The sequence below is a fragment of the Somniosus microcephalus genome, chromosome 28, assembly GCF_052327205.1.
Source record: "Somniosus microcephalus isolate GS21.2 chromosome 28, FLI_Smic_1.0, whole genome shotgun sequence".
In the NCBI taxonomy this organism is placed as follows: Eukaryota; Metazoa; Chordata; class Chondrichthyes; order Squaliformes; family Somniosidae; genus Somniosus; species Somniosus microcephalus.
In genome coordinates, this window is record NC_141014.1 from 10,794,581 (window position 1) to 10,807,150 (window position 12,570).

At 40.2% G+C, this 12,570-nt stretch overlaps 1 protein-coding gene across 3 annotated transcripts in view; it reads left to right on the plus strand.

The window, feature by feature from the left end:
• The window catches only part of LOC147098781 (myosin-9-like), a 148,368-nt gene that overhangs the window by 59,046 nt on the left and 76,752 nt on the right, over positions 1-12,570 (plus strand). For 2 of the 3 annotated variants that reach the window (XM_085969461.1, XM_085969462.1), the window contains exons 4-6: positions 6,114-6,141; positions 9,821-9,914; positions 10,253-10,273. In XM_085969461.1, the coding sequence (XP_085825587.1) occupies positions 6,114-6,141; positions 9,821-9,914; positions 10,253-10,273 (143 nt within the window). The remainder of the gene's footprint in view (positions 1-6,113; positions 6,142-9,820; positions 9,915-10,252; positions 10,274-12,570) is intronic. The other variant, XM_085969463.1, reaches the window with a different exon arrangement.

A 12,570-nucleotide genomic window follows, 5' to 3' on the forward strand; every position in this document is an offset into this window, starting at 1 on the left:
AGGCGGCACAACTTATTGAAAACCATATGAGGCCGATAGATGAGTTACTTTGCATGCCTGGCATTTGGCAGCCAGATCTCGCAGCTTCAAATCGACCTGCCTGATGTGACCCCATTATAGTCAGTCAGTGACAGTGTCTTATCAGGTGTCGAGGTTAATAGTGCAAGATTTTAAGGTGGCTTTTAATGTGCCTTTAAAGCATTTCCCCTGCCCACCGTTGCAATATCCAGACTGCAGCTCGCCTTTGAAGACAGCTTTGGGAGTTCTGTAATCAGGCATGTGAATGATGTGTCCAACTGGACCTTTTTGATTGTGGCCTCCATTCCAGTTATATTGCAGCGCTTGGGTCATCAGTGTTAGGCACCCTGTCCTGCCACTTGATGCTAATGAAAGTGCAAATAGAAATGGTCAAGTTGCTTGATGCAATGGCTGCAGCAGAACCATGACTCCGGTCCATTTCGTAGGGTGGTGAGGATATCAGCTTGGTGTATCGCAACTTTTGTTGGCAGACTAACCCCTCATTCCTTTAAGAGTCTCCACTCGAGTTTGCCAAAGGAGTTGGCCCTGCCAATCCGGTGAGTAACCGCATAGTTGATTGTGCCGTTCTGCAAGAGAACACTACTGAGATAGCAGAATTTGTCTGTTCCTTTGAGTGGCAAATAATGGATCGTAACTTTAGGGGACGTGACTGGATGACCAGGTTTTGGCGGGATCATGACATTTAAGTTGAGGCCAAAACACTCTGCCGCCCTAGCCAAGCAGTCTGATAGCAATTGGATGCACTTGCAGGTGTGGGCGAGTAACGTGCAGTCATTGGCAAATGGTCATGAACATGTCGTGAATAGTTGTCTATTATTTTGCTTCAACATGCAGTGGGCAAAGAATTGGAACTTAGTGAATATTGAAAGAGAAGCTCTTTTGCTCTGATCAGGAGTTCACACTCATTTGAAGTATTATGTCCGTGTGTAATTGAGACACGGACTGCAGGAGTTGGTGATAACAGGTCTTTACTGAATGGAGGCAACCTGGAACTACTATGCAAATGTTACTACACAGGCTTATATACAGGGGTGGTCACTACTGGTACTGCAGTATACAGGGGCTGCAGAATATAGTTCCTTCTGCAAAGTACATACACTACATGAAGTGCATGAGGTAAGAAGAATAAAGTCTCTACAAGGAAGCAAACTTCCTCTTCAAACAGCACAAATGAGGTGGAAAAAACTAAATATTGGAAATATGAAATAAAACAGAAAATACTGCAAATACACAGCATGGCAGTCAGCATCTGTAAAGAAATGATAGGCTAACTTTATACCCAATTCTGATGAAAGCTGGCACATTAGCCCCTCTCTTCCCCTCCTATATGGTGATTGCCTGTTTACCATTTCTCAAATGATTACATATGATCTGATGCAGGATCAATTATTTAAATGTGATTTATAAAACCATACTCATTTGTGCCAACACTACTCAGTGTTTCAATAAACCATTGGTTCAATTTTTGTATAATTGCAGATTTTGCTTCAAGATTGATTTTTTGTTGGGTAAGGGCGTCGAGGGAAATTAAACAAAGACGAGTCAATGAAGTTGAGGTATAGAACGGCCATGATCTAATTGAATGGCAGAATATGTTCAAGGGGCCGATTTTTGTTTGTGTTCGTTTTGATGAGGGGGGCAGAGGGAGTTTCGAAGGTACTGCTGTGCACATTTTGTATAAAATGAAAGCATTTGTATCTTGCTTAATAAAACCTGGTTAATTATAATGGGTATTTAGTACTCAAATTAACATTGATCAATCGGACTTGGATCTGAATGAGTCAGACACCCATGACTTACCTTGCTTTCAGTATTTCTTCAACAAGCAACGTCATCAGTTTACCCACAGGAGTGACATAATTGTCGCCTTGCTCCTTCCTTTTATGGAAACAAAAAAGTGGACTTTGAGTTTCCTTTGTCAGTCTGCAGTAAAACCAGATTAAATATGAATTTCCTGTCCCCTCCCCGATTGCGCTCGGTTTATTAAAGCTGCAGCACCTCTCTGCGGAAAAATCTTACATCAGTTTCGGATACCTTTCACATTGCTTTCTCTGGGCAGCTTGTTAACATTGTTTTAAGCAACGAGTTTTTTCTTAAAGTAGTAGTTTAATCTAGATGCTTCTGTCATTTTTTTTGTTCCAATGTGACTCAGCCGAGTGAAAACTATTTACGAGTGGAATACTCTTACATAGTTTTTGTTTGCTATTCCTCTTTAATTCTCCAATTTTCTCCTGCCTACCCAACTCCTCTGGAAATATTGTCTCATTTTTGGGGTTTGGCTCCACACAGACTGCTCACCCTCTGGTACTTTTTCCAAGTGGCCATAATTCATCTGTAAAACCCGACATTTCATGTTGACAGACTATTTTACCTGGGGCAGCTGAGCCCAGTCCAGTCCACCTATGTGCACTTCTAGCAAGGATTGTTAGATAGCAAACAGGAGTGGGAACATTGACTGATCTTCCTCCCCTCACGAACCCTGAGGCCAATTGTAGTAGCCCTACTGTTATGCGTTTTATAGAAGCTTTCTTCACCCAATCTTCAGTTCACCTTGAGATTAAGATCTTGATTGGAGCAAATAGCTCCTTTTTGCCTTCGGTTCCATTTTGTTCAAAGGGAGGTGGGTGGGAAAGAGTGAATAGTTCTATTTTATACCTCTGACCCTGACATGAGACTTAGACTTGTGTTCAAGTCCAAGATTAGCAATCAGAAGGATGAATGCCAACTAGCAAAAGATTTGTCAACTGAGCAGCAGGTGCTATCCAAAGTGGTGTGTCTGGTAAGGCTGTCATTGTTTTGACACATGTTGAAACATTCTCTTGGGAGGTGAGCAAAGAGGAACTGTTTTTTTTTACATTTGAAAGTACTTCTTTTCCTTAGGTGACTGGAAGTTCCCTATTTGTTTTTATTTGGACTGTTCCCCTGTTAAGCAAGCTACCCATTTGCTTCCATTCCTGTCAATGTGGCTTTGAAACAGGCTTATTTGGAGGTGGCCTTGGATGACTCCACTCTCCGTATTCCCCGTGGCCACATCCCCTCTCCTCCCCAACGGGGTAGCATGTGAAAGCATGAGTTCTTGTATTATGATGTGATCTGGCCTTTGTCCTGTTGTTACATCTTTTTTGTCATGTAACTTCTGTTAATGGTTTGTAGATTGTCAACATTACAATTTATTTAACTTTATATAGAAATGAGCTGATCAGAGCTTAAAAACAGAGATGTGCAAATTGACTTCAGAAAAGATGATACCGTATACATTACCCATGGTCATTCTTCAGAATTAGAAGTTGTAATTTCTGAGGTGTTTTGAATAAAGTTTCAAAGCTATCAGATGTTTTGGCTGAATAGGACGTATTGAAGAAAATAATGCATATAACTAGTTCATCAGGAAGCTTTGTGACTGGTCAGGATGTTTAAAATTTATTGGTGATCCTGTACCTCTGGTTAATCACAACTGTTACAATTGCATCTAAATTTGCTTTTACCCAAGAGCAGTTGCTAAAATTGTAGCCACCTTGTGCTCCAGTCCTAATTATGCATATTTTATGGTTGAGGCGAATAGTCTAGATGCTTTTATGGGGAAGCTAGAGAAACACATGAGGGAGAAAGGAACAGATGGTTATGTTGATCGGGTGAGATGAAATGGGGTATTTCAGATTTCCAGCATCTGCAGTATTTTCTTTTTGTATGCATATTTTATGCCTGACTTGGTGGGGAGGGGGCGGGAAAAGGGAAATAGTTTAAAATTCTGTGCTTAGCTCAGATGAACTTGGAGTCAACTTGTACCATCTTGTGATAAACAACTCACTTGCAAGTGGAGTTACATTTTAAAAAGTATTGTCAACATGCATTTTAAAATTGGTTAATCATTTATGGAACTCTACTGCACAAGTGCAAGCTTAACAGACCCAGGTTGCAATTGAAACTTGCCACTCTTTGCTATTGAGTTTGTGTGGCGGGGACAGGAGTTGGCCAGAGTTGCTGAGGTAGGACGGGGGAACACTTGGTTGAGTGTTTTTTCATGCATTGCGGTAAGTTGCCTTCGGGTGATTCAGCCTTGTGTACCAATGACATCCATGGACAGGTCTGTGCACCTTGTACATGACTTTTTATGCTGTTGGCTGATCTCCCAAAACCTGGTTTAAGAGCACCGTAAAGTGATCGTGATAAATTGCTCACTGTGCAGTGTAATTGCATCATTACCCAGTGCCATTATTATGTACAAAATTTATAACAATGTGATTTTAGAAGTTATGACATCAAAATGGACTTGGTGGAATCCTGCTGCTGCCAGTGTGTTTTTTTTACTAGGCACAGTTAGATTGGTGGTAGGCTCTATTGACCCATAGTCTTTCTGGTTGCCAATCAAACAAAATCCAGTAGTTTTTGCTTCCTCTAGTTGGCTGAAACCTGGACTATAAGGGCCAGAGGCTATAGAGCAATTTTAAAACTGGCTATTCATCCAATGGTGTTTGCTTTTTAAAGGAGTTGGTGAGAATCAAAATAGAAAAAAAATTGGGGAGTGGCTAAACTGAGGTCTAAAGTGTTGGGAATGGAAGTCCATGTAATGACAAATGAATTGGTGTGGATCCCAAGTGCTCCCAGCTCTGGTACAGCTGGATGCAGAATAAGGCTCTTGACTTATTCCCAACTTCAAGGGCACTTCCTCCTGTTCCAGTGTTGCTTTTTCCATGTACCACACCAATCATAGAATTTACAGGCCATTTGGCCCAACTGGCCCATGCTGGTGTTTATGCTCCACACGAGCCTCCTCCTACCCCATTTCATCTCACCCTATCAACATAACCATCTGTTCCTTTCTCCCTTGTGTTTATCTAGCTTCCCCATAAAAGCATCTATACTATTCGCCTCAACCACTCCCTGTGGTAGCGAGTTCCACATTCTCACCACTCTCTGGGTAAAGAAGTTTCTCCTAAATTCCCTATTGGATTTATTAGTGACTATCTTACATTTATGGTCCCTAGTTCTGGTCTTGCCCCACAAGTGGAAACATCTTCTCTACGTCGACCCTATTGAACCCCTTCATAATTTTAAAGATCTCTATCAGGTCACCCCTCAGCCTTCTCCTTTCTAGAGAAAAGAGCCCCAGCCTGTTCAATCCTTCCTATTAGTTATAACCCCTCAGTTCTGGTATCATCCTTGTAAATCTTTTTTGCATCTCCTCCAGTGCCTTTACATCCTTTTTATCGATCTTGACCTATCATTATAATTGCCCAATTTAGAGCATTTTTTTTGCTGTCGGTCCATGTCGTGAGAGGACCCCTGTAGTTAGCAGACAGAATGTCGTCCCCTCAGTCTGGGCTGAATATGGTGCCAGAGTAGAATGGTCAGTGTTTAACCCACTGTCACCTACTTAGTACATTTTTCAGTATCTGTGTGACCAAAACAATGGTGTTGCAACTGGGGTAGAAGAAGACTACTTGCATTTATATAGCGCTTTCACGACCACCGGACGTCTCAAAGCGCTTTACAGCCAATGAAGTACTTTTGAAGTGGAGTCACTGTTGTAATGCTATGACTTTTCTTCCCAGGCAGTCACTTAATATTCAACAACCCAGGATGGCAAAGATTTTTAGTATTTGGCTTCCATAAGTGTGCTTGTCTTGCCTTGTAACCTAAAGCTCACTGAAAAAACATATCCTGCTACTGTTAGTGGTAATCCCCTGGTTTTGGACCTTTTTAATGTCATTTTCAGTCATTTTTTTTATACATGAATGTATATTTTGGAAGAGGAGTTGAGTAGGAAATGGCCGTTTTCTCCTGGGGTTGATTAAAGAAGATGGGAAACTAAACTAATTCCATTTTCTTCTGAAAAGTATTTATGGGCTCCAGCAATTGTTTGCCTTTATATCTGAGATGAGCACTGTTATGCCAGCTGGATATAATTCAGTTTTAAACCTTCTAAAAGGTTGCATCAGACAATTCCATTGTAAGGGTGTTTGACAGCAATATCAACACGAGTAGCCACTTTCAGGGCAGAATGGGAGAACAGCAGGCAAAAAAGGTGGAGATAATGCAACAATAATTGACGAGTTTCGTTTGTTATATTTCAGATCGTGAGGACCAGTCAATCCTGTGCACGTGAGTATCTTTTGTTTCTCCTTTTTTCTAAATGCATGTTTTTTTCTTATAAGACACTTTCATTGGCTGCAGTTTCCCAAGAAGTCTCTTCCAGTTTTCCATGTTGGAGGAAGTGAAGTCACTTCAAATCTCTTGCCTGCTAAAGATGCAATGTAAAATACATTCTATAGTGTAACAAACCCCCACATAAATGCCATACTCTAAAGTTGTTACACTCATTGCTTTTGCGCATGTTGTCCCAAACAATGGTAACTTTCAAAGGGTGGTCCTGATGTGCTTGCATTCGCAAATCAGCCTTGCCATGTCACACCTGGTTGCCTTTGGATCTTAAGAAAAGAAGTCAGTGTAGATTTTAACTTGAGGATTATATCACTAGGAGAGAATCTGGTCTTGAGATGTAGCGAATGTATTAAATATGTCCTTTGATGAGCTTTTTGACAGGAAAGTTGAAAGGTTGTCGGAGGATTGCAGGTGCAACCAATGGAACCTCTGACCCATTCCTTGACTGACATTGTAGGGCAAGACTTACCATTAAGGAGCCAGTTGCTCTGTTAGGTCTAGACAGGCATTGCAGCATCAGCCTTTCTGTTGTTTTGCTTGGAGCTTCCACCACGGTGCCCATTGTTCCCGACTGGACCGAATCCAGCTCCACCTCCTCAGCAATTACTCTTTTTCTCACAAGCCCTCTTTGTGGATATGAGAGGATCACCACAGTTACTTGGGTCCAGGAAATTATCAGGGGTATTCTCTACATTTTAATCCTAAGACCCTGTGATTTTTACATTTGTGATCTAGTCCAATCATCTGAAGGACCCTCAACTTGTGGCAATATAGTTGTGTTGAAGGCTTTTCTGGCCACCTTCATCTAGATATTTTGCTTCTGTATTTTAGATTGCCCTCAGGTGAGCCTTAGCTCCTTGCATTCTTGAGAACATTGTCTCTAGCCATGAGATCTAGGTGAATTTCTGATAGAGCCCAGGATAACAAACAGAAAACCTTCTGTAAATTGTTTTGGTGACTGAATCTATCCTGTCCCTCCATGGGAATAGTTAGCCATCTTTTAAAACATCACATCGGACCTTGTTTTCGACTTGAACTGATGAGCAAATTTACATCGTAACAATTTCAGAACAGGGAAGCCCTTCAGTCCACCTATCTACACCATTCCCTTGGTGCATTTCTAATTAACCCTGAATTTCATTTTGTTTTTGAGAACCTGTCTAGTTTGTTCTCGGAACCTTTTAGGGTTCTTGTTCCACCATCTGTGCTGGTAATTGGTTCCACATACTTGGAGCCCTTTTAGGAATGTTCCTCCTGCATTTCCTATTCTTCTGTTGTCCTTAATTTGTAAGTATGACCCCCTTTATTGTGCAGTCAATGAACAAGTGAATGCGTAACCATAATATAATGTAAATTTACAATAGATATGCTAACCAGTATCTAAAGTTAATTTTTTACAAGGTGTTTCCTTTCATCAGCCCCGGGACTTTCACAAAATACCGGTCACCATCGTATCTCTCTCTCTCTGCCATTCAAGCATCTGTGTGTACCTGTAACTGGCTTATGAGGTCCTTCCCAGGAGACCATGGCAGTAGCCATCCAGAAGGAATTTCACATTTCAAGTGCTCAGTTTTATTTGTAAACTGAAGTTTCATCTGGAGCCAGAAGCAAAGCTTGGTGTGTAGGTGCTTTGTTTCATATAGCTTTGGGCAAAAGCTTGTCTGGTTTGACGGGCTCCAGAGACTGCCTCGTCTTTGCAAGGGGTGTATCTAAGGGCTAACCTTATGGCTATCACCCAATATTGCAGCGAACAAGGAGGGACCCATTCCTGGTCACTCTGATGTAACATTGAAGCTAAATGGATTCAAAACACCTACCTGAGGCTAGAACAGCCAATGCTTTAAGCAGCTTGCCAATACACCGACACAAATGGAAGACTCACTACAAAGGTAGTCCAGAACATTTTCTCAAACCTCTTCACATTACTGGACGACAACTCCCTTTCTGCTCAAGGAGCAAGAGTAAATCATCCAGGAAGTTGGTCTCTTTCCAGGAAACCAATGCTTCTGCACTCACTTGCTCTAATGTACAGCATATTACAGAAGATGAGAGAAGCGTGATCGAAGGGGGTTCTGGTATTCCAGCTGTATGGATCAATTTTTGGGAAATGTTGAACTGTAGCAACACATGTATTTAAATCCATAGAACCATAGAATAATACAGCGCAGAAAGAGGCCATTCGACCCATCGTGCCTGTGCTGGCTCTCTGAAAGAGCTACCAATTAGTCCCACTCCCCTGCTCTTTCCCCATAGCTCTGTACTTTCTTCCTTTTTAAGTATATATCCAATTCCCTTTTGAAAGTTACTATTGAATCTGCTTCCACCACCTCAGGCAATGCATTCCAGATCACCATAATTCGCCAAGTTAAAAATTTTTTTTTTTTTTTTTAAATTCTGCTCCTCTCCCCATGGCTCTTTTGCCAGTTATCTTAAATCTGTCTCATCTGGTTACTGACCCTTCTGCCAGGAGAAACCATTTCTCCTTATCTACTCTATCAAAACCCCTCATAATTTTGAACACTTCTAGTAAATAACCTTTGTTCTAAGGAGAACAATCCCAGCTTCTCCAGTCTCTCCACATAACTGAATTCCCTCATCCCTGGTACCATTCTGGTAAATCTCCTCTGCACCCTCTCTAAGACCTTGACATCCTTTCTAAAGTGTGGTGCCCAGAATTGGAGGTTCACCATAACTTCCTTGTTTTTTGTACTCTATGCCCCTATTTATAAAGCCAAGGATCCCATATGCTTTTTTAACAGCTTTACCAGCTTGTCCTGTCACCTTCAATGATGTTTGTGAACCTCCAGGCCCCTCTGTTCCTATGCCCCCTTAAAACATTTTACCATTTCGTTTATACTGTCTCCTCATTTTTCCTTCCAAAATGCATCACAAATGGACCGTATTCTGAAATCTGAAACTTGAGCAATAAAGATTCTCTTTGTGCTCAGTCTAGACAGTTTGTGTGGTTTAGTATCATTACAGGTGTTTGATGTGGCCTGTGAGTTTACAACACAAAAGCTTGGAATAAAGAGGTGTTTTTTTTAAGTTACCATTGACTGATGCAGGAAATGTGTTGTATGATTTGACTGGGGATATAAAGTGGGAAAGAGGCTGAGTAAAGAGCAAGACATTTGAATTGAGATTTTAGCAATGAGAGAATGTAGTTTACCAATTGGGTCTTGAAATGAGGGCAATTTGGAAGAAAAATATTTAGTGTTTATCATTTAACTGAAAGAAAAGATGCTTTTGACAATTTTTTCTCGCTTTCTCTTGAAGATAATGGTTTACAGCAGCCCATTAGTATCTTGGCCAGGTGGTCATTCTCCATGTACGATCTTAGACCAGTTTATTCCCAAATGTACTTGGATCTAGACATGTAGGGCTGATGGACTAAATGCTTCATAATTGATCCATTTTAAGTTCTATGGAATGTTTTTTTCTTTTGGAATAGTTTAGTATTTCTCAAATGAATTGATAGTACTGCCAAATATACCAAGAATGTCTTTTTTTATTGAGGGGGTACAGTCTGTATTGCAGTTAACTTAATTCTTCAATTCTGTTCCAAATTTCACAAACATGTAGCTGAAGCACTATAAAATGTAAATCTATTGCTTTACAGAGGAGAATCTGGTGCTGGTAAGACAGAAAACACCAAAAAAGTGATTCAGTACTTAGCTCACGTTGCCTCATCGCATAAGTCCAGAAAGGAACAAGTAAGTGTCTTCTGACTATGGTATGCAGTTGAATGCTCTTCATAAAAGTCACAGTTGAGTACTGATCATTATTTGTAATAAAGCTTTTTAATCTGTATGAAATTCACTTGAAACATACAATACTAAACATTGTGATCAGTCTGTACAGTGATTATAGATGCCCTGTTTCCTGTTAAATTTTATTCTATTGAAATTGTAATTTTGAACGTATTGTAGCTTAACATTTCATACTGCCTGTCAGAAAGGCTGTTAAACCCCTTTAACAAAGTAAATGCTTGAAGAATTCTTACATATTTTTGCATGCCATTGATAACACTTTCCCCCTTCAACATTTGCAGCAGTCTACGGTGTTAGCATACGTGAGTGGGTTATTATAATTTGATTCGCATATTCTGCACTTTTTATGCGTTATATACAGATCTGTTAGCTGTTTGGGGAGTGGTGAACCTTCTTTAATTGGTTTCTGGAACAACAAAAGCTCTTTTCTAGGGTGTGTAACTGCTCCCTGATTGAACTAACATGGCATTGAAAAATGTGATGCAGTTCATGCCTTTTTATCAGCACTGTCTGCTGAAGGAGTGGAACTAGGTAAATGGTAATAAGTCATCAGTGCAAATATTCAATGCAGCTTTAAATTCTATGGCAACTGTCCATCTGAAAATTGTGTGGTCTGAACTGGTATCCAGTTACTGCAATGACCTTATTGCATTATGAGCTGAAAGTGACTCGTAGCAACATCATTTTTAATTTGCATAGTCCAATTTTAAACCCGAGTCCTACTTAATGTTAGCACCATGATTGGTCCTAGAAGTCACTGCAACAACAAATGCTTCAAATTTCAGAAGTTTTGGCCATTTTGCTGGGAAAAATGTCTAGCTATTTGGATGGTTTTGGGGAGCAGGTTACAGCTCAGATCTGTATATTGTTTATGTTGCATGCTTTGGGTGTAAAGGTGGTGTAAACATATCCTAAAACTTTTGTTAGAATTGGAGGTGATTGCTTATAACAGAAGGTTTCATAACTCAAGTGGGTCCTGAAAGAATCTAACCCTTTCCAGTCCAGAAACTGACTGGGAGCCCCGGCACCCATTAAAACAGAATAAGTTCATATTGCAGGTGTTCAAAACCAACATAACCACTCTTTTGCTACTATAGTCTCCCATGCAGTCTGAAAATATGAAAACCACTACCATATTGTGGAAGGGGGAGGAAACAGAAGTGTTTCTGTCTGGCAATGAGGCATTTTCCCACCTAATGCAAGTCTCACTCATTTTTATAACTGAAGCGATTTTAGCATTTACCCATTTGTTTAAATTGCAATTGCATGACTATATAGATCTGACTCCATTAACAGAATAAGTCGGTTCAATTAATGCATCTGTTGGCACCCAGTGAGGAAGTTTGTTGGAGGACGAAAAGTTTTCCCTTCAGAATACTGCCAGTTAGCGCTTGTTGCAGCTGCAGTCAAATTATCCATTTGCTTTGGGAGATACCTGTTGTGCCTTCTGGTCAGGAAAGGGTTATTTTTCACAATTTTTTGATGGGGACAGAATGTGGGCACTTCCAGTGTAAATCCTTCAAATCACACATTTTGGTATAAAGTGGACTGGTAACAATCAAACAATTCAATCAACCTGTTATAAAAAACCAAGCATGCTTAAGTTCAAATTGATTTTGACCAACTACCTTTCAATTGCCCACAATCAGAATTCTGTTCAACAATTAGCTTTCAGTCAGTGTTCCATTTAAGCACCAGCAGTACGTAATACAATTTATGACTACCGTATTTAAGTTTCTGCCAGATGTTTCACTGGATCCTCACAGCTTTTTCACAGAAATTGGAATTTAAAAAAATTCCTGAACTATTTGAGCTCACTAGTTTTTATTTTCGCTCCTCCAAAAAAAAAAATGAAGATTGTCCCGAATTTAGATGTTCAGAATTGAATGCCCTGTATCAGGATAAGTTTTTCAAATAATGAACACGAGTCTTGGTGCACAGATATGTGCAATGACTGTCCAAAATGCAACTTTGTGACACTTCTAACCGTGTGCTGTATTAGTCACGTGTGCGCCTCTATGTAAAACTCAAGTCTCACTATTGCATTGTAGAGCTGCAAAGGTCCACTAACCCTCAATTGATGTACCCACTAACTCGGATGAAGTAATTCTGTTGTGTGGAAAAAATTACTGGATCTGAATCCACGATAATTCTAATTGGCAAAATATATGGCATTATATACTTCCAAATGTCAAATTCTTAGCTGTCCAAATTTGGTATTCTTTAGAACAAAAATTGAAATGTCTTATTTGACGAGACTGCTTTGCAGCTCTACTAGATTGAACAGCTTCCATGTGTTGCTTCTCACCTGCCTAACTTAACACTAACGCTAAAGAAAGCTACTGACCTATTCTAACAGTGTTATACATGGTGAAATTGATCACTAATTCGTCAGTGTGTTCTTCAGTGCATAGTTCAAAAATACAGTGTCAGAAGTATGGCATGGCTCAAATTAAGGGGCTATGTTTGTTTCTTACTGTGGTAACTCATGTTAAAACCCCAGGTCATCTATGCGATCTTCCATTTTCCCGCTTCTAAGAAAGCCTTAAATGGCAATTAGTGCTGTGTTCAAGGAAATCAAGTGAAGACAAGTATCAGA